This window comes from Phasianus colchicus, chromosome 32 (assembly GCF_987193195.1).
Source record: "Phasianus colchicus chromosome 32, bPhaCol1.hap1.1, whole genome shotgun sequence".
Classification (NCBI taxonomy): Eukaryota; Metazoa; Chordata; class Aves; order Galliformes; family Phasianidae; genus Phasianus; species Phasianus colchicus.
In genome coordinates, this window is record NC_143467.1 from 932,818 (window position 1) to 952,100 (window position 19,283).

Sequence of the window (19,283 nt, forward strand, 5' to 3'; positions counted from 1 at the left end):
TATGGAGCTCGAAGGCCAGCCTGCCCTCGGTGCCCAGAGGGAGCAAGCGAGCGCTGCAGCCACCGAGCTCCAGCTCAGCCAAATGCCTGAAGTTTAGGGCGAAGGAGTTCAGGCCAGCACAGGGAGAACCTTCGAAGATTGCAGACTCAGCATCTGACTGTGAGGCCAGCCTGCCCGAGGGGCCGCCGGCAACACCTCTGGTGTGGTGCTGCTGGCACACCAGGGCTCCGGGTCTGGGCATTGCCAGCCACCAAGGCGCAGAGCTGGGCTCCTGCCGCGGCAGGGCGGGCAGCAGGCTGCTGTGCCAGCGTCATAATGGGCAGCAGGCAGCACCGGCCACGCTGTCACCGTGTCACCACGGCGACGTTTGTGACACGGCCGCCTGGGAGGAGTATGAAGGCGGAGCACGGAGGTGGGTCCTGCATCCTGAAGGAGCATCTGGCAGAGAGCAGACGCATCTGAAGGATGAGCTCCGGCATGGCTGTTGCCAACAGGGAGCATCGCGCTGGTGTGAAGCAGACCGAGATGAAATTCTGGGAGGATGGCCCCGCCACACAGCGGGGCTACAGAATGCCAGAGGTCACCGCCAAAGGTACGCAGGCCCACAGCCGACACGGGGACCGTCTCAGGACTGCCTCCATGTGGGGCTGGGGACAGGGACGACATTTTCCATCTGCCACCTCCCTCCTGCCCTGAGCCAGCAGGAGAAGCGGCAGAAGCAGAGCGTGACCTGCTTTTCCTTTGCCCTGCAGAGCAAGTTGCTGTCTGGGATGCGGTGGCCGTCTATGTCCAAGAGCAGCTCCTGCTGCGCAAGGTGGGTCGGCGCCTTCTTCCCACTTGTCTGCTTGCAGGGGTGGGGAGTCCCCTCGCCTTGGGCCACAGAACGCAATGACTCTTCCCCTCCACGGAAAGCAGGCTATTCACCCCCAAAATGCCTCTCGGGTACCAGTGGGCCTCCCACATGCGTGGTATGGCTGCACCAAGTGTGCTGGGGCTGCTCACAAGCTCTGCAAGCTTCTGGATTCCACGAGGCTGCTTCTGCCCTGACTGCTGTGCCGCGTTTTTGGAGGGCGAAGGGAGGGGGAGGAGCGGGCAGCTCCTTCCCAAAGCTCTCCCACCGCCCTGCCTGAGCTTCCGAACAGTGGGAGAGGGCACAGCAGGACCCAAAGCACCGTCCGTGGACGGGGCAACCTTCAGCTCTTCCTCCAGCCTTCACACTTCAGCCCTTCCCTTCTCTTCCACGTGCAGGGAGTCCGAATTCCCACCCTCGGTTCCTTCAGCATTGCCTCCGAGCGGATCGAGGCTGAGGATGGAACCATGACTCTTCAGTGGCCTGCGTTTCACCTGGCCAGGAACCTTGCGGGCATCCGTAACCTCGCGGATAACAAGGATTACCTGCCAGGTACGAGGAGGCTTAAACCCCTTCTTGCTGCACAGACAGGACGAATGGAGCCATCCATTGCAAAAGCAAACCTCACCCTCCCTGCATGGAGTCCGTGCAAATATGGGGCTGTCCTGGGTGGTGACTGCAAGAAGCAGCACTTGGGAAGCAGCCGTGGAAGAGCCGCCGCATGACAAACTCTGCCGTGTGATTTTCCAGGCCATAAGGAGGTGGAGGCCCTCAAATACTCTCAGGTGGCCGCGGCCGCATCTGTGAGCCGGCAGACTGCGAAGGCCTGCATATTCGGCACCACGTCCCTCGTCTCCCACTGCCTGAAGAAGGGGGAGAACATCGCCTTTGTCCTGAAGGACATCGGAGTGCTCCTCATCGAGGGAACGAGAGTCCACGTCAAGTTCTACTACGACTTCCTGGAGAGGATCAGCGGGAAGGAGAACCTAGAGAAAGTTGTTTTCAAGGTGAGCTGTAGGTTTCTCCGTGGCCTGGGCAGTCCCACGAGCCCAGAGCTGCCTGCACATGGCTCACCAGGCGCTGGCCAGCTGCTTGGGCCGTGCGAGAGCTGTGCTGCCGTCAGCTCCTCGTGTCCCCAGTGCCTCAGCCCTGATGAGGACGTCCCGCATCCTCCCTGCTCCTCCCCTGCAGGTCCCCTGGCTGCTGAACATGCTGGTGTCCCGGATGGCAGCTGTAGCCTCGCTGACCTCCTCAGGCCGAGTCATCGTCTTTCCCAGGTGAGGATGTTTGTGGCTGCAGCCCCTGCTTCCCCACTTGCCTACGGCATCCTTCCACCCCCCCTTGTTCCTTCTCTCTCATGCCGTTTTATACCACTTCTTACTTTCGGGTAGAGCTTGAGTCTCCCAAGTCAAATATACCTTTGTCCTGCAGAGTGTACTTGAAAACATGTAAGGTGGAAAGCCTTGGCTCAGGGTGGGCCAGGAAAACAGGGTAGCTTATCTGCTCCAATAGCGTCATCAAGTCCCCATCCTTGCAGGGCGGTCATGGAATGTGGCCACGCAAATCCACCCTGCTCCACACTCCACGCTTTCTTAGAGGCAGCGTGCCAGGCTCCCCTGGTGCTCGCTAACACCTCAGGTCACAGGTCACGGTGCTTAGGGAACTCAGGGAAGGCTGACCTTCTCTCGAGAGGTAGATCTGGGGGAAGAGATGAAGGGATGTAGGTGACATTTTCATCCCATCGTGGCCGGGTGACTCCGTTTCCCAGGACAGTCCTTGGTTCTGGGGCTCAGTCGATCCTGGGGAAGGATGGCCTTCAGGCGATGTGAGAATCTGCCTGTGAGCAGGGTGATCCCAGCCAGCAGAAAGGGCCGCCGGAGCCCTGGCTCACACCGCGTCTTCTCCTTTTGTACAGGTTTAAACGGGAGTTTGCGCCCAAACCACCGCCCGGGAAACCCAGCAAGGCCTCAAAAGTCCCTTTGCTACGTCTTGGCCGGGGGAAGGAAGGTAAAGCAGCTGCCAGTCCCTCTCTATACCACACGCAACCAACACGTGATGGCAAAATCCCCATCCCACCATCACCCAAAGGCTCTGACTTGTGAAACCATTCGCACCAGCTCAGCACTGCCTCTCCTCCCGACCACACGTCGTCCTCATCAAATCTGAGATGCTGGCTGCCACGTTCCCACAAGTGCTCCCATCCCAGGGGATGGCAAGAGCACGGGGGGTCCTCGGCCCTGTCCTTTCCCCCAGGAAATGAGCCCCCAAAAGACACTGTCACCGCACAGGCGCCACCCAGCTCCTCTTTCCCAAAGCAAAGCCCTTAATGCAGTCCCAAAACAGAGCTGCAGCCTGGGGAGGAGGAGCTGGGCACGAGGCACGGAGGGCACAGAGGGAGACTGCATCTGCAAGGGGGGCAGAGCAGCCCTCTTGGGTGCTTTGGGACACTGAGCACCCCTGCGTGTCACCGGGCCAGCAGGTCCACAGTCAGTCTCCTCTGACGAGATCTGTCCTTCTCAATTGCAGGGAAATTTCCTGAACTGCATCCCCTCCCCAGCTGGATCCACATCACCTCTGTAGTGGAGTCTGAGGAGGGAACAAGCGAGGACAAGAGGAAGGCAAGGTGAGACTGCAGGCTCAGGGTACAGATCTGCACGCTGTGTTTCCCCACCCCAACAAGAGCCCATTCCCCAATGCCAGGCAGGCACTGTTCAGGGCACGTGAATGCAGCAGTGGAGGGGTGGGATGGGGCTGCTGGGAGCCCCCAGCTCACAGGGCTGGCCCCTCTCCAGCCCTCAGGAAAGCACCAGTGCAACCCGAGAGCTATGTGTAGGCAAGGCTGCGTTGCAGCCAGGGGTCCTGCCTCGGGGTTGCAGGATACGGCCCCAAAGCCGTCCCCCACTCAGGCAGACCTCTCCCACTCTGTCCTTTCAGTCAGCTGCCAGCGATCCCGGGGGCATCTTCTGCCCAAGAGGAGCCCCAGGAAGAGAAGGGAACGTGCTCCACCGTAAGAAGAGGAGCAAAGATGCACAAGAGGACTGGATCTCTGCAGACTCTGCCACCAATCAAAGTGGAGCTCCCCAGGCGGGGGATGTCCTGTCCAGTCCTGCCCACGCTGAGCAGGGCGTGGGGTGCCCAGGAGGAGCAGAGCCCCACCTGAGGCTGACAGACAGGTTTGCAATTCCTGTCTGTGCTATTCCTGGGTGCCTGCCTGAACCCTTCTTTGTTGGTGGCTGAAAGTTTGCTTTCTCAGGCACTTCTTGCAGTAAGACGCTGACTTCTGCAGCAGGTGAGAAGTGTCTGTGTGGCAGCAACCAACATCCATTTGTGGACAATTTTACCTTTCAAAGCATTTCTTGGGAGCTGTTTGCCTTCAGAAGAGGGCTCAGGAGTGTTTACTGGCAGAATATCTGGCCTGTGACCAGAAACTCCAGCTTGGTATGGGAGAAGTGGGGAAGGACACCATCGTATCTCATGAAGACCGGGATGCAGGTGGGCACCTCCCTGCTCCATCTGATCTGCTGGCAAGGCCCGGGAGGTGGGAACAAAGGAGTTTCTGCTGAGATCCTAAGGCCAGAAGCTGCCACTCCAAGGAAGGCTGACTCAACCACTTTTGGACTTAGAAATAAGTTTGTGCAGTCGTCAACCAAACAGCAACCCTTCAAGACCCACCACTGAAGATCAACATCTGGAGATCAACATCTGAACCATCTTTTCTATCGCCCGTCTTCCCTTCCCCATCTCCCCAGATGACCAGCATTTGCAATAAACTGGACGGGCTAACATCTACCCTTTGTGTATTAATCTCGCCGTCAGGTATACATAGATTAGCAGCTCCTCTCGCTCTGATAATAGCAGCGAGACAGTGCCATCTCCTTGAAGAGAAGCAGAGGGACGATGGGGACTCTTCCAAGACCCCTTGGCTCTGACAGATGGGGTGGCTACGTTCCTTGGAGCCCTGGGACCCCGAGTTCCTCATTTTCCAATGCGGTGCTCTCTTCCGGTGACACGCAGAGCATAGCAAAGCCCACGGTTTTGCAGCAGCTCAAAGGTGTAGCTAAGTGTGAGGCCAGAGAGGAGAGTCTTTCCTTCCAGCTCGCTGCTCCTTTAGATCCCTGGTGGGAAGACAAGGGCTTTTGGGGAGGTGCTGGCATAGCTTAGGAGCAAAACACTGCAGCTGGGCGACTTGTAGGGAAGGGATAAAGAGAGGCAGAGAAATGGCTGCCTCCCCTCAGCGTTCTGACCTCAAACCATCCCCAGGGTCTGCATCCGGGAGAAGAACCGCCCTATTTTTTGAGAAGAGTTTCTCTTCTTGTACGGAAACCCATTGGCTGTTGGACCACACGGAAAGAGATGGAAGAAAATGCGAGAAAGGTCTTGCAGAAAACGGTCCTTTGCTCCGTTCCCATCATCGGTGCACTGAACAAGATCCATCAGCCTTACAGGGATGCTCTTCTCCCTGAAACGCAGGCTCCAAGTGAAACAATTTCAATTCCTCATTTACAAAGCAAAAGAGAAGCCAAAAACCCACAAAGTAGTTCCAAAGCAGGTGCATATTTTTATTACAGTGCTGCACACACACACGCTGGGTGCAGAGGGGGTAGCCCCTCCTAGCTTGCACACCACAAAGTGGCAGCTTAAGGATATTTTTGGAGACAAGTTATACATACGCAAGAAGAGGAGGGGATAATTACATTGGTTCCAACAACTAGGCGTAGAGTATTCTGATATTACAATTAGAATGGGAGGGGATATCACAACTGTTTCCAAGAAGTTATTATCATATCATCCGCCCCTATTGCTGAGTTACTGTGACTTGCAGTGGAATTCCTAAGTCGCAGTCTGAACCAATACATGTGCATGAGTGCCTGGTGCCAGAGAGAGACAAGGCTGCATTCCTCAGCTCACCCCCCCTCGACATCCCTCCCTGTTTTCCTCTGTTTTCCTCTGTTCATTCTACACCCTCGTGCCTTGTTCATAATTAAGTGAAATGCCGTTCTGAAACAATTCCAAAGAAACCTGTTCCACATCACTCGTCATCCTCAGTCCCACACCTAAACGTTTCCTGAACACCTCCAGGGAACCTGACTCCAGTCCCTCCCTGGGCACTCTGTCAGTCTGTCCCACTGCCCAACCACTCTTTTGCAGGAGTTTTTCCTAACGTCCAGCATGCAAGAACTCTCGTTGCTTTCAAGGTTCTTGCATTTCTTCACAAAGCTGTTTCAAAATCTTCATCTGGGAGGGAGCACGTGAACCTAAGGAGATTTCATAAGGTCAAGTGTAGGGTGTTGCACCTGGGTCGGGGCAATCCTAGGTATATGTCCAGAATGGGAGAAGAATTCATTGAGGGCCGCCCTGCTGAGAAGAACTTAGGCGTGCTGGCGGACATAAAACCTCACCTGAGCCAGCAGTGAGAGCTGGGCTTGTTCAGTCTGGAGAAGAGAATAGTCTGGGGACACCTGATGTGACCTTCCAGTAATTAAGTGGGAACTTATGAGCAGGAGGGAAGTCAGCTCTTAACACGGGGAGAGAGCAACAGAGCGAAGGGGAAGAGTTTTAAACAAAAGGAGCGGAGATTTAAGTTAGGTATCAGAGAGAAATTTATCAGTGAGAGGGTGATGAGGTGCTGGAACAGCTGCCCAGAGAGGCTGTGGATCCCCATCCATCCCTGGAGGTGTTCAAGGCCAGGCTGGATGGGGCCCTGGGCAGCCTGGTCTGGTATGAAATGGGGAGGCTGGTGGCCCTGCGTGTGGCAGGGGGGTTGAGATTCGTGATCCTTGAGGTCCCTTCTAACCCTGGCCATTCTGTGATCCCATGATTCTGATTGTAAGGTTCTCCTGGCGTTGGGATGCTAACAAACAGAATTGATGGGACCAGTGTACAAACTGCATGCAGAGCACGCAACACAGCAGGCGCCGAGTGAGGTGCATGACCCTATCCTGTCTTTCCTGCTGGTACAGGTCATGCCTTCAGGATGTCAACTGGCAGGAAGCTTTTCTAGAAGAACAATCATAGGAAAATGGGTTGGAAAAGGAAGTGACGAAGAGACTCACAGATGTCCAGAGGACTTTTTCTGTATAGGAAGGTTCCCCGTTGGAGGAAGTAAGGCCTCCTACTTATTCCCGTGGAAACTACAACAGAGCCCAGTAACAGTGTTTGATAGAGCCCTTGCTTCAGGACCAGCATGGCAACATTTGTCAGAGTGAGAGCCAGCGTGGGGCTCTTCGCCTTGGAAGAGTGGGAAGGACCTGGGGCAGATCCAACAGAGGTTTACAACAGGATTGTTTGGGGCCAGGGGTAAGCAAGCAGAGAGGCCTGGGCTTAGGCCTGGTGAAGCAGAAGCTCACATGAGTGCAATTGTAGCCCACGACACTACGGTGGGAAGCAGGCTTGGTGCCTATGTCCTGCAGGGAAACAGGTGCAGACTGCATGGGACAGTGTAGGACAGCACGTGGTGGAGATGGCTGAGGGGCTGGCAACGCTGAAGGCCCTGACAGAGCCAAGGTCTTTGTCCAGCAGGCTGTGGGTGGTGTCCGTGCTACAGAGAACTGTGAGGGGACACGCTGTCCTCGTGGCACTGGGCTCTCGTGGCCTCCTTGTGCCCCGTGCAAAGGCTCGATCCTGCATAGGGGACAGGATCTCCCTTCCAAAGGCCCAGGCATCAGGGCTTGGCCTTTCTGCCTCATAAGAGGCAGAAAGATGCTGTTCTCAGCATCACAGCCACCAGCACAGTGCCTTTGTCTCCCTGTAATCATGTCCCCAGTGCCTCAGCCGTGAGAGGACGTCCCACATCCTCCCCGTTTCTCCCCTGCAGGCCCCCTGGCTGCTGGACATGGTGGTGTCCCAGGTGGCACCGGTGGCCTCCCTGGTGCTCTCTGGCTGCGTTGTCGTCTTTCCCAGGTGAGTATGTTGGCGGCTGCAGCTGCTGCTTGATGCAGCTGCTCAGCTCTCGTTCTGGAGCGCTTCTTCCTTGTGTCCATGACTGTCCTGCCCATCAGCATATGTCACAGAATCAGAGAATGCTTTGAGCTGGAAGGAACCCTGAAAGGGCACCTCGTCCCACTCCCCTGCAGGGAACAGGGACACCTACAGCCAGATGAGGTTGCTCTGAGCCTGGTCCAGCCCGACCTTGAATGCCCGTCCGGGCACCCACCACCTGTCTAGGCAAGATGTTCCGGTGCCTGCCACCCTTCTGTCAAAAGCTTATCTCCAATCTAAATCTTCCCTCCTGCTGTTTGAAACTCTTTCCCCCTCACCTATCTCGACTGACCCTGCTAAAGACTGTAGAAAGTAGTGTGCTTCATGCAGCATGACAATGCCTGGGAGCAGACAATCAGAGACAGCAACAAGGATTGCTGGAGCGCTGCGTCACACCGGTTGCTGTCCTCTCCTCTCGTACAGGTTTCAAATGGAGTTTGTACCCAAACCACCGCCCGCAATAAAACGCAGGTCCTCGGGAAGCATCCCTGGTCAGGAGAAACCAAAGAAAGAAGACACTTTGCCACCTCTTGTCCAGGGCAAGAACAGTAAAGCAGCTGCCAGCTTCTTTCTGTGGCATGGGCAACATACTTGAGATGGGAAATCTCCTGCTGAGCATCAGCCAAGGGCTCTGACTTGTGTCAAAGCTTCACGCCAGCTCAGCACGGCCTCTTCCCATGAGGAATTGTTGGCCTCTCCCAAACTACGGCGCTGGGTGTGACGTGCCCTCATCCCTGGCTATGGCAGGAGGATGTGCAGATCTTTGGCCCTGCCCACCCCCAGCAGAAGGATATGGTCCCCAAAAGCCACCCTGCCACCTCATCATCACCACCCAGCTCCTCTTTCCCAAAGCCAACGTCACTAATGCAGTCCCAAAACAGGGCTGAATTGCAGAGAGGAGGAGTGGGGCCAGGGATGGTGTCAGGGAGGGTCCGAGGGCGGTGCAGATGTCAGCAGTGGCGGGAGCAGAGTGGCCCTCTCGGATGTTCTGGGAACAGGCCTGAGAGCCCCTTGTGAGTGAGCCAAAGGGTTTACAGTGAATCTCCTCTGCCTTCTCCATTCCAGTGAGCTTTGCTGACCGTCCAACCTTCATCAAACGCTTGAGCACAGACAGCATTGATGGAGGACAACTCAGAAGGATAAGGAGCTTGCTGCTGAAGGAGAGCTCCAAGGCCAGATGAGGCTGGAGGCTCTGGGCTGGGATGTGCATGGGGGTGACCCAACGAGAGCCCGTTCCCTAGCCCCAAAGGGTCACTGTTGGTGGCCGCCCAACAGTGCTGAACGCAGCACCCACCGTGCTGGGATGGGGATGCCAGGAGCCCCCCGTCTCACAGGGCTGGCCCCTCTCCGCATCTCAGGAGAGCCACGGGTCAGCCGCTGAGCTGTCTGTGGGCAGGGCTGCGTTGCAGCCAAGGCTCCTGGCTCAGGCTTGCAGCATGTGGCCCCAAAGCCATCAGCCACTCCCGCGGACCACTCCCGCTCTGTCCTTTCAGTCCGCTGCCACCCATCCGGAGGGCGTCTGAAGCCCAAGAGCAGCCGGTGACCTGCGAGCTGCAGGGGGAAGCAGGCACATCAAGCCAACAAGACCTGCGCCGAGCACTGGGAACCAAACACGTGCGCTTCCTTGATGAAGTGCAGGAAGCAGGAAAAGCCCATCGTGAGCGTGCGGTGCAAAAACTGCAGACAGCCAAGGCCTCACCCCATCACATCACCTTCAGGCCAACCACGCCTTTCAGAAGCGAGTCGAGAAGATCTTCCTCGAGGGCTGAGTCTATGGAGCCTCAAGGCCGACCATCCAGGCTCCCACTGGCTTGGGACTCAGCGAAACTTCTCAGGCAGAGGGCAAGAAAGATCAGGCCAGTGCTGGACGCACTGAAGCAGATGGCAGCATCACCACTTCGTGGGGAAACCAGCCTGCCTGAGGAGTCTTGCATCAACCGCTCTGGATTGCTGCCACCGATAAGAGAAGAAACGGGGTCTCCCACGTGTCAGCCTCCAAAGACCAAAGCCCCACTCCGCAGGAAGGGCACACACACCCTACCCACGCTGATGCGAGCATGGGGTGCCCAGGACAGACAGAGCAACAATGGAGGCTGCAACACAGATGCATCAATCCCATCTGCATCATATCTACTCCTAAACCAGGCTGCCCAGGGCCCCATCCAACCTGGCCTTGAACACCTCCAGGGACGGGGCATCCACAACTGACATCTCTGGGCATCCGCTTCCAGCATCTCTCCACTCTCTCTGGAAAGAACAAGCCAATCTGACATCCTCAACTCAAAACCGCTTCCCCTTGGCCTGACAGTAGCTACACTATCACAGAGTTGACTCCCCTCCTGTTTGTAGGCTCCCTTTACGTAACGGAAGGCTGCAATGAGGTCACCCCGCTGCCTTCCCTTCCCCAGGCCAAACAAGGAGATCTAGGGTGAAATGTAGAGGGGCAAAACTGTCAATAAAGCCTTACCATGGCCTATCCCTTAAAAATCTCCAGAACGCCTGTGACAGTGTCATTGCGTCTTTTGACGCCAGCTCTTGTGCTGGTGGAGGGAGAAGGAATTGTGAGAGGGCATCAGAGCGTCTCACGGTGCTTTACTTGATGCCAAAGGAAATCCAGCGTCTCTTTTGTCCTATCTGGGCCACAAGCTTATCGGCTTTTGACCCGGCAGGGCCCCCCAGGCCGGCTGGGAGTCTTCTGGCCCCCCGACTGGCCTGCCAGCTTTTAACCTGGCAGGGCCATCTGGGCCAGCCAGCTGGCCTTTGGTCTGGTCGGGCCCTTCCGACCACCTAGCCAGTTTATAACAAGGATTCCGGATCTTCCCCAGGGCCGAGTCCACCCTGTACACGGAATCCCAGGGCAGACCATGCAGGCTGAATCTTCCGGCTTCCGAATCACTGAAGCTTTTCAGGCAGAGGGCTAAGGGGATTCGGCCTGGCAGGGCCCACCCAGCCAGCTGGCTTTAGGCCTGGCAGGGCCCCACAGGCCAGCCTGGTGGGTTCTGGCCTGGCAGGGCATCCTGGTCAGCTGGAAGTCTTCTGGCCTGGCAATGCTACCTGGGTCAGTTGGCAGGACGGCTTTTGGCCAGGTGGGTCTTACCCCATTTTGGCTGGCCAACCAGCTATTGGCCTGGTAGGGCACACCCGGGCTGCCAGGATGCTTCTGGCCAGGCAGGATTACCCAGGCCAGCCGATCAACTGTCTTTTAACCCTGCTGGCCCCCCCCGCCCGGCCAGCAGGCGTTTAACCTGGCAGGTACCCCCAGGTTGGCTGGCATGCTCAGGGCCTAGCAGGGCTACCTGGGTCAGTTGGCTTGCCAGCTTTTGGCCTGGCACGGCTTCCTCGGCCAGCTGGCCAGCCAGCTATTGGCCTGGCAGGGTGTCTGGCTGGCCAGCCGTCTTTTTTCCCGTTATTGTCCCCACGGTTGGCCAGCTATTGGCCTGGCCGGGGCTCCCAGGGCTGCAAAACGTGTGAGCTTCCCTGGTGAAGACCAGGGAGCAGAAAAATCCCACTGTGAGGGTGCTGTGCCCAAATTGCAGATAGCCAAGGCCTCACACCATCACATCACCTTGAGGCAGACAACAGCTTTCATAAATGAGTCAAGAAGATCTTCCTCAAGGGCTGAGTCCTGCCTGTCTATGGAGCCTCAAGGCAGACCATCCCGGCTCCCACTTCTGGCATGCGACTCAGCGAAACTTCTCAGGCAAAGGGTAAGGAAGATCAGGCCAGTGCTGGATGCACTGAAGCAGATGGCAGCATCACCACTTCGTGGGGAAACCAGCCTGCCTGAGGAGACTTGCATCACCCGCTCTGGATTGCTGCCACTGATAAGAGAAGAAACGGGGTCTGCCAAGTGTCAGCCTCTGAAGACCAAAGCCCCAGACCACAGGAAGGACACATCCTACCCACGCCTTGGTCCAGCTTTTGACCTGGCCGGCCAGCTTTTGGCCTGGCAGGGCCTCAAGGGCCAGCCCGTTTTAAACCTCACAGGGCCCCCCCGGCCAGCCGGTTGGCCGGCTTTGGGCCTGGCAGCATCCGCTGGGCTGGCTGGCCAGCCTTTGGCCCGGCACGGCCCTCTCAAGCCGCTGGCCTGCTTTTGGCCTGGCTGGGACCCTGGCTGGCCAGCTTTTGGCCTGGTACGTTCCCCCAGCCGGCCGGGATAGCGTGGCAGGACTACCTGGGTCAGTCGGCCTGACATCTTTTGGCCTGGCTGAGCCCCCCTGGCCGACCTGCCAGCTTTTTGCAAGCAGGGCCTGACAGGCCAGCCGGCTTTCGGCTTGGCAGGGCCCCCCGGCCGGCCGGGAGTCTTATGGCCTGGCAGGGCAACCCGAGTCAGTCAGCTTGCCAGGTTTTGGCCTGGCAGGGTTCCCCATTTTGGCGGGCCAGCGAGCTATTGGCCTGGCAGGGTCTCAGGCCGACCAGCCGGCTCTTTTCCTGGCAGGGTCCCCCTGGTCGGTTGGCTATTGGCCTGGCCAGGCCTCCCAGGCCAGCTGGTCTGCCAGCTTTTGGCCTGTCAGTGCCTTTCTGACCGGCCAGCCGGCTTTCGGCCTGGCCCAACTGGCCGGCCAGGAGGCTTCAGGCCTCGGAAGGGTTCCCCAGCCAGTCAGCCAGCTTTACCAAAGATTCCGGATCTCCCTCAAGGGCTGAGTGCAGCCGCTCCACGCAGCCCCAAGGCAGACCAGCCAGGGCTGCCACATCTGCCTTGTGGATCACTCAAACTCCTCAGGCAGAGGACTAAGAAGAAAAGATCACATCAGCCCAGCCCAAGCTGCCAATGTAGGTCCCCCTCCCCAGCCAACTGCTCTTTCATCTTCATGAGCCCTTGTTCTGCTGGGGAGGACAGGTGGAAGCAATTCACCTGTCTGGCAAAGGGGTGGAGCCTGGTGCCACCCCTCCCTAACCTCATTTCAGGGCTGGCTGCCCCCTGTAAGGGCTCTCTGCATGGAGGTGTGTTCTTTGTTGTGTTGTGTGTGCCTGGTCTTCAGAATGGGTTCAGCAGTGTTGTCTTTGTGTTCTGGATTGAGTTCTTTTCCTTTTGGGGGTAATACCTTCTGAAAGGGCACTGCAGTTGAGAAATCAGTTAGGTTTGGCAGTGGAAATGCTGTGTTGGAGGGACTGTTGGTGCCGTGAGCTGACAGCAAGTGCCTTGTATTGGCAACTGTTTTCTGTGACATGGATTAATTGTAGCTCATTTTAGGGGAGGAGCCTGGGATTTGATTGAATCGTGTTGAGGAAGGGGGAGGGGAGAGCCTCTGTGGGTAAGGACGTGTTGTGAGCTGCAGTGCTGTAGCACTGTCTGTCTGCCTAGGCTTTCTGTTTGTTCTTTCGTGGGACTTTTGTCTCTTTCCCTCTTCTACTCTTACCTGAAGATCGTTGTGCTGATGACTGCCTGTGTTGTTGTGTAGGCTAAAATAGTTAAAGCAAACTGGGGCTGGAAGTGCAGCAGGCAGCTCCGTGCTGTTTAATGACTATGTGAGTAAATAAATGCATTGCTGATTCTGCCTAAAGATGCCATAAATGAAGAGGGTATGTTTTATTATTGTTCTTAATTTTATGCTGTTGGAGTTGGTAATAACCTGAAGAGTCTGGGAACCTCTGGGTGGAATAGTTTGTTGTTGTGTTTAGCTTGCTGGCTGTTGTTGGAGAGCGAATTCACACAAGGAGCCAATTAGAAAGGACTGTGTACTGCTGGGCCCTGCACTGTCATGATCTCTCTTGCTTGGAGCTGCTGTGAACCAATGAGGGAGTCTGACTTTGAAGTAAACGAAGTCATATACCTCTAAGAAAGTATAAGCGGGGAATGTTTAAAAAGAAAAGGTTATTTAAGAGGATTTCAGTGATGTAAGTCTTGCTGGAGGCCATGAATGACAGGAATTCCTGAGAGGTCAGTAGTGGGTCCTGTTCTAATATCTTCCCTCAGGATCTGGATAGTGGGGCAGAGTGAACCCTCAGGAGGTGCCAGCTGTCCCAAAAGTGGGGGCAGTGACTGACTGAGCAGAGGCCATGCAGCCATCCAGAGTGCACTCAGCAGGCTGTGAGGTGGCTGACACAGGATCACGGAATCGTAGAACTGTAGGGGCTGGAAAGAACCTCTGGAGATCGCCTAGTCCAACCCCCCTGCTAAAACAGGATCCCTCCAGGGGTAACTTCATTATAGAGAGTCTCATGGAGTTCCTTGAGAAGTGCAGAGTCCTGCATCTGGGGCGAAACCAGCCCAGGCACCACTGTATGCTGGTGGCACTCGGCTGGAGAGCAGCGCTGCAGGAAAGAGCCTGGGGCTCCTGGTGGACACCAAGTGGAACGTGAGCTAGCACTGTGTCCTTGCCGCTAAGAAGGCTGATGGCTTCCTGGCTGCATTAGGCAGAATATTGCCTGTGAGTGCTGGGAGGTGATTCTTCCCCTATGCTCAGTGTTGGTGAGTCTGCACCTGAAGCGCTGAGTCCAATTCTGACTCCCCCATATAACAGACAAGTGAACGAAGAAGAAAGACTCCAAAACAGGGCTACCAAGGTGATGAAAGTCCTGGAGCACCCCTTGTAGGAGGCAAGGCTGAGAGAGTTGGGATGTCTCCGTGTGGAATGTCTATAGAGGCCTGAAGAGAGCGTGCAGAGAGGTCAGAGACAGGCTCATTTGGGTGGTGCCCAGTGCCAGGACAAGAGGCAGTAGGCACAACCTGGAACACAGGTTCTGTCTGACCAGCAGGAAGCACTTCTGTGCTGTGCAGATGTCAGAGCAGTGGCAAAGGCTGCCTGGAGAGGTTGTGGGGTGGATCCGTGGGGATCTCCAAAAGCAGTCTGGACGTGGTCCCAGGAACCCTGCCCTGAGTCTGCTGAGCACATGGATCCAGAGGTGTCTCCAACCTCAACCATTCTGTGATTCACTTATTTTTATTGAGTACTCCAAAACCCATATGTTTGTTGGCAGAGTTGGTTTTCACAGCCGTGTTTAAAGCTTTGTGTCTCTATGTGGTCAGCTCTTTAGAAACCAGTTGTACAATTTCAAATTCACTCATCCTCGAGCTTTCAAAGATAAGCACCTGAAGCCCTTTTCTTTCTGGATTGCTGAAATATCCTGGGGAGTCTGCAGGGAGAGGAAGGGAAGGAAGAAAAATACAACAAAGAAACAAAAAAAGAAAGAAGAAAGAAAAGAAAAACGCCCATGGAAGACACAGGTAAAGGAATCTGTCAAGTTACCTAGCTCAAATTTTCATTGAGAAGGAAATAAATACTGGGAATAATTTCAGTTTATTTTCTTAGCTTCTATTTGTGCAAAAAGGGAATCCAAGCGTGCATTTGGTTTGCCTGTGCGCTGGAAGCTCTGTTGCTGCTTTTTTGCTTCCAACATAACCTCTGTTCACGTTTCTGGTTGCCCTTCAGAACCTGCTCTGCATAAGTAAAACAGAGCCAGCACGTTGGATTCAGTCTCTAACCAAAGAGGCCTTAAGCTGACCAGAAGCAGCAGTGGAGGCATTTCATGGTGAGTAGCAGCAAAAGCCAAGAGAGTCAAGAAGTCAGTGAAGAGCAGGAAAGGTAAGCTGGGGCTTGGATGGGTATTGGGTGGGAAGGGTTGTTAAAAATAAATAAATACATAATAATGAAAATGAGTTAAGTGAAGAAAGAAATGAGCTGAATAATAACAATTAAAAACAGTGGATTGCAACAAATTCAGGGCAGGCAAATATGAAAGCTTACTGTGTAGCAGTTACCTGAGGCCCCTGACTGATGAGTGATCCTGGGATGGAAGAAGGAGTTTTGCCAGTTGATGGGGGCTGATAGTTGTAGCTGTAGTCACAAGTAACTGGTTCTGTAGTGAGAGCTGAGCTTGGCAGTTCATCTTGTTGGTGCCAAGACTTGTTTTGCAAGCAGGTTTTCCACTTCGGATGAGTGGGTATGGAGTGGAAAAAACCCTGCAGAGCCAGGTGAGAACCAAAGCAGGAGAGAGGAAAAGTGCCCTTTGCAGCAGGGATGCCGTGGTCCTTCTCTGTCCAAGCACGTGAGCCAAGCACGTGGCCTGGTGCGTGTCCCTCCCTCCTTCCTTGCTCTCCATCCCTCCCCTTATCCATCCTTTCACTTCTGTCCACCCCTCCTTCCACGTTCTCCGTCCATCCTCTTCTCCGTCCATCCTTTCACCTCTCTTCTCCATCCCACTCTCCTCCCCCCCATCCTCCCACCTCCAACCCCTACATGCCCCACTCCAACACTTCCATCTCCCCATCGCCCATTGCCCCCCATTCCCTCCCCGCCATCTCCTCCTCCTCTGGCTTTAACACAAACTGGGAAAAACAAGGTTGTACCCCCAGAACTTATCGAGATCTTAAATCCTAAATTACTTAGGAGTGTGGCTATCAGGGATGCCTGGCAGAGCCAAAATGCAGCCCCAAAGGAAGTAAAGTTAAAAGCAGGAGCCAGCCCAATCAGCGTAAAGCAGTGCCCTCTGAGGATACGAGACTGTAGAAGGATAGAAATCATAAATAACTTTTGGAGTTTCGATTGCTAAGTGAATGTGAGTCCAAACACAGCACCCCAATCTTCTGATGAAAAACTGGATGGCAAGAGCTGTAGTTTGGTACAAGACTTGAGGGCAAGTGATAGGACTGCTGAATGTATGCACCCAGCGGTAGCAAATCCATACACTTCATTAACCAACTTATGAATGAGGAGGTGGAGTTTCCCTTCTGGATTTGAAGGATGCCTTTTTATTATTTTATTTTTGCCTACTTTGACCAAATGCAACCTAAAACCATTTGCCTTGGAAGAGGAGAACCCCAATACGGGGAGAAAAGAGCCAGTTAACCTGGACAGTGTTAGCCAGGGCTGTGAGAACAGCCCAGTGATCTGTGAGAACTGGTCAACTCGTGAGCCTGAGACTTGGGTGCCTCCATCCCAGGGTGGAACCTTACTGCAGTTTGTGGATGCCACGGCAACAGAAGAGGATGTGTGCATGGACTGTGAATTTGCTCCATTTCTTGGTGTAAACGATTATCAGGCTTCTCACCAGACAGCCTGAGTGATCAAAAGGAAGGAAGCAATTTGTTGAATGCCCAGAGTGCTTTTCTCCCACACACATGTGGAGGTGCATGAAAAAGGTAGCTTTTAGTTCAGGGCTGACTGACTTGAGTGTGTGTGGTGAGTGAGGCCTTGGTTCTTCTTTTTCTTTGCTTGGGAGTTGGGTAACTGGGTGGGCCTTCCAAAGACAAGGGTTTGCACTCTTGTTTTTCAGGCTGTTTGAGCTCCTGTGGTTCTGAAATGGTAGAAAGTACAACAAACATGCCAGCAGGACAGACATGCAAGAAAATGAACGCAGAATCTGTTTCCTGTGCTTGTGATTCAGTTCTGCTGTCTCATTTAGCTTTTTCAACTGCATATCTAGAGTTCATGATAATCCTATGAAAGTGACAATAAGATGCATTAAGTATTAAACTGGAAAGCATTCTAAGCAGAAATCTGTTCTCACCATTCCTCCCTGTTCCACTGCTGTTACTAGCAACGTTCTGCAGATTCTGAGATGTTTTGCTGGAGAACAAATGCCTATTCAGCAGTGTTGAAACCAGGCTGCAAATTGGCTGACAAAATCCATGAGCATTCCGTGGTTTCCAGGATTACAGCAGCACTTTGGCAGTGTACTGCTATTCCAGTGAACCGATGGGCTGATCCCTAGAGGTGCTGACATGGTGATCAATGAAATGCAGAAAGAGCATTTTCCAGCTGTGTGCAAAGATAGAATCTATTGCTCTTAAATAGACTCCTAGTCAGTGTCCTTCTGCAGTGTTTAGGCTTATGATGTGTTTTCCAAATGCATTTTTGTTGAAGATCTCTAATGTACTGGGAAGTACCTCACCTTCATTGTAACTCGTATTTCTGAGTCAGAAGAAATGCACACCCAGAAAAGTGCAATACAAAACTCAGTAAGAAGCAGAGGCACATCTACTCTCACAGGTCACATTCTGGGCTCTCCTGTTGCCTTCAAGGCACTCAATAACAGGCAGTTTAGAAACTCCCTTTATACTCTGTTTCGTGACTTCCACTCACCGTGGATCAAAGCGGCTAGATATAAGCAAAAATGCAACTTTCCTTACAGACTTTGCAAAAAATGGTTTAAATTAGGTCGAGCTTGAATTCTAAAATAAAATTGCACAGGAATCAAGGAAAATAACTGTAGTGAAGTCTTCCTGCTGGTCAGATTAAACAGTAGACTGAAGGTCTTGTAATTGGAATGCTCCATCTCAGAAGAGTGCTGAGATAAGAATATCCGTAATCTGCATTTGTGCAGTCTGTTTTAGCTAGGAGCTCCAAACTGCACGTACAGAGATCCACTGGCTGTGTTTGACAGCGAGTCAGTAAGAAGATAACCATCACACAGGGACCGTTTAAGGCCACTGAAATCAAGTCGTTTCTGAGAGGTGACACATCTGCCTCTTGACCTGACCAGATGTTTGTTCAGAAAGCAATGGTTAGAAGGCAATTAACCAATTAAGGTATCTGTGTTTGGATGGCAAAGATTTGTGTTCACTTGGCATATGTGTGATTAGTGAAGCATCACGAAACAGTGTGAACCTGCAGTACTCAGCCAATGAGGAACCAGGGCAGAAAGAGATCAGCGTTGGGCAGTAGGGGATAAAAGGTGGAACACTGTTTTCTGCGCGCTCCTGCTTGCAGGAGGCCCAACACTGCCATTGTAAATAAAATCTGCTTTATCAGAGATACCGTCCTGGAAAATTATGACAAGCTGGAGCTTTGCAAGGACGTGGAGATCACTTGGTGATCTCTGCTTTCCATGCTGGAGCTGCAGTCAGGTGTACTTAGGTTTCTGAAGTCCCTTTCAGTCTCAGGAGGGAATAAAACAGCCCGAATGGAATGGGTGCAATGGGGCTCTCTCCAGGACACCTGCTGCCTCAGAGGAGTTCCCATCTACTGAACACCTACGGAGCTCCTACAAAAGCACCACGCACAAACGAGGAAGGAAAGAAAAACCCAGGACACGGCGGAGGGGTCCTACCTCTCAGTAGGTGATCCCTGTTCCGTGTACAGAGGATGGACCTAACTGCACCTCATCTGTTCCCCACTTCTTCTCCCCCGCTTCGTACAGGCACTTACAGACATCATGGATGGCAAAGTAAGGCTCGTGGAGAAGACTGGGCGTACAGGAGATCTTTAATTCCTCGGAGCTAGAGCACTGCTGGCCCGTACTTGTCTAGATCATGGGTATTTTCCAACAAGCACCAACCAGGCACAGCAACCCACAACCAAAAGTCATTGTCCCTGCCAAGTAACCAGCCTGGCTAAAGACCTCTCATTAGAGACTTGGAAACAAGACTAGAACCATTATTCCCATTTCACACGTTGTCTTCTCTTCACTATGCATCACGCAGACACAAACAGGTTGGAAGTAAGCATGTTACTACACACCTGAGCATCCTGCTGAGCAAAGGCATCATCCACATACATTAACTCAACTCAGT

General features: G+C 53.9%; 1 protein-coding gene across 1 annotated transcript; it reads left to right on the forward strand.

Annotated features, from left to right (window-relative positions):
* The first annotated feature begins 477 nt into the window (after positions 1–477).
* LOC149913987 (uncharacterized) lies at positions 478–18,586 on the forward strand. Its single transcript, XM_090128060.1, has 11 exons — positions 478–592; positions 753–814; positions 1,249–1,402; positions 1,580–1,857; positions 7,665–7,750; positions 8,252–8,376; positions 8,894–8,998; positions 9,315–9,520; positions 11,404–11,961; positions 12,110–12,276; positions 18,481–18,586. Exons 1-11 carry the CDS (start codon positions 478–480, stop codon positions 18,584–18,586), a joined length of 1,962 nt encoding a protein of 653 aa, XP_089984186.1.
* Positions 18,587–19,283: the final 697 nt, after the last annotated feature.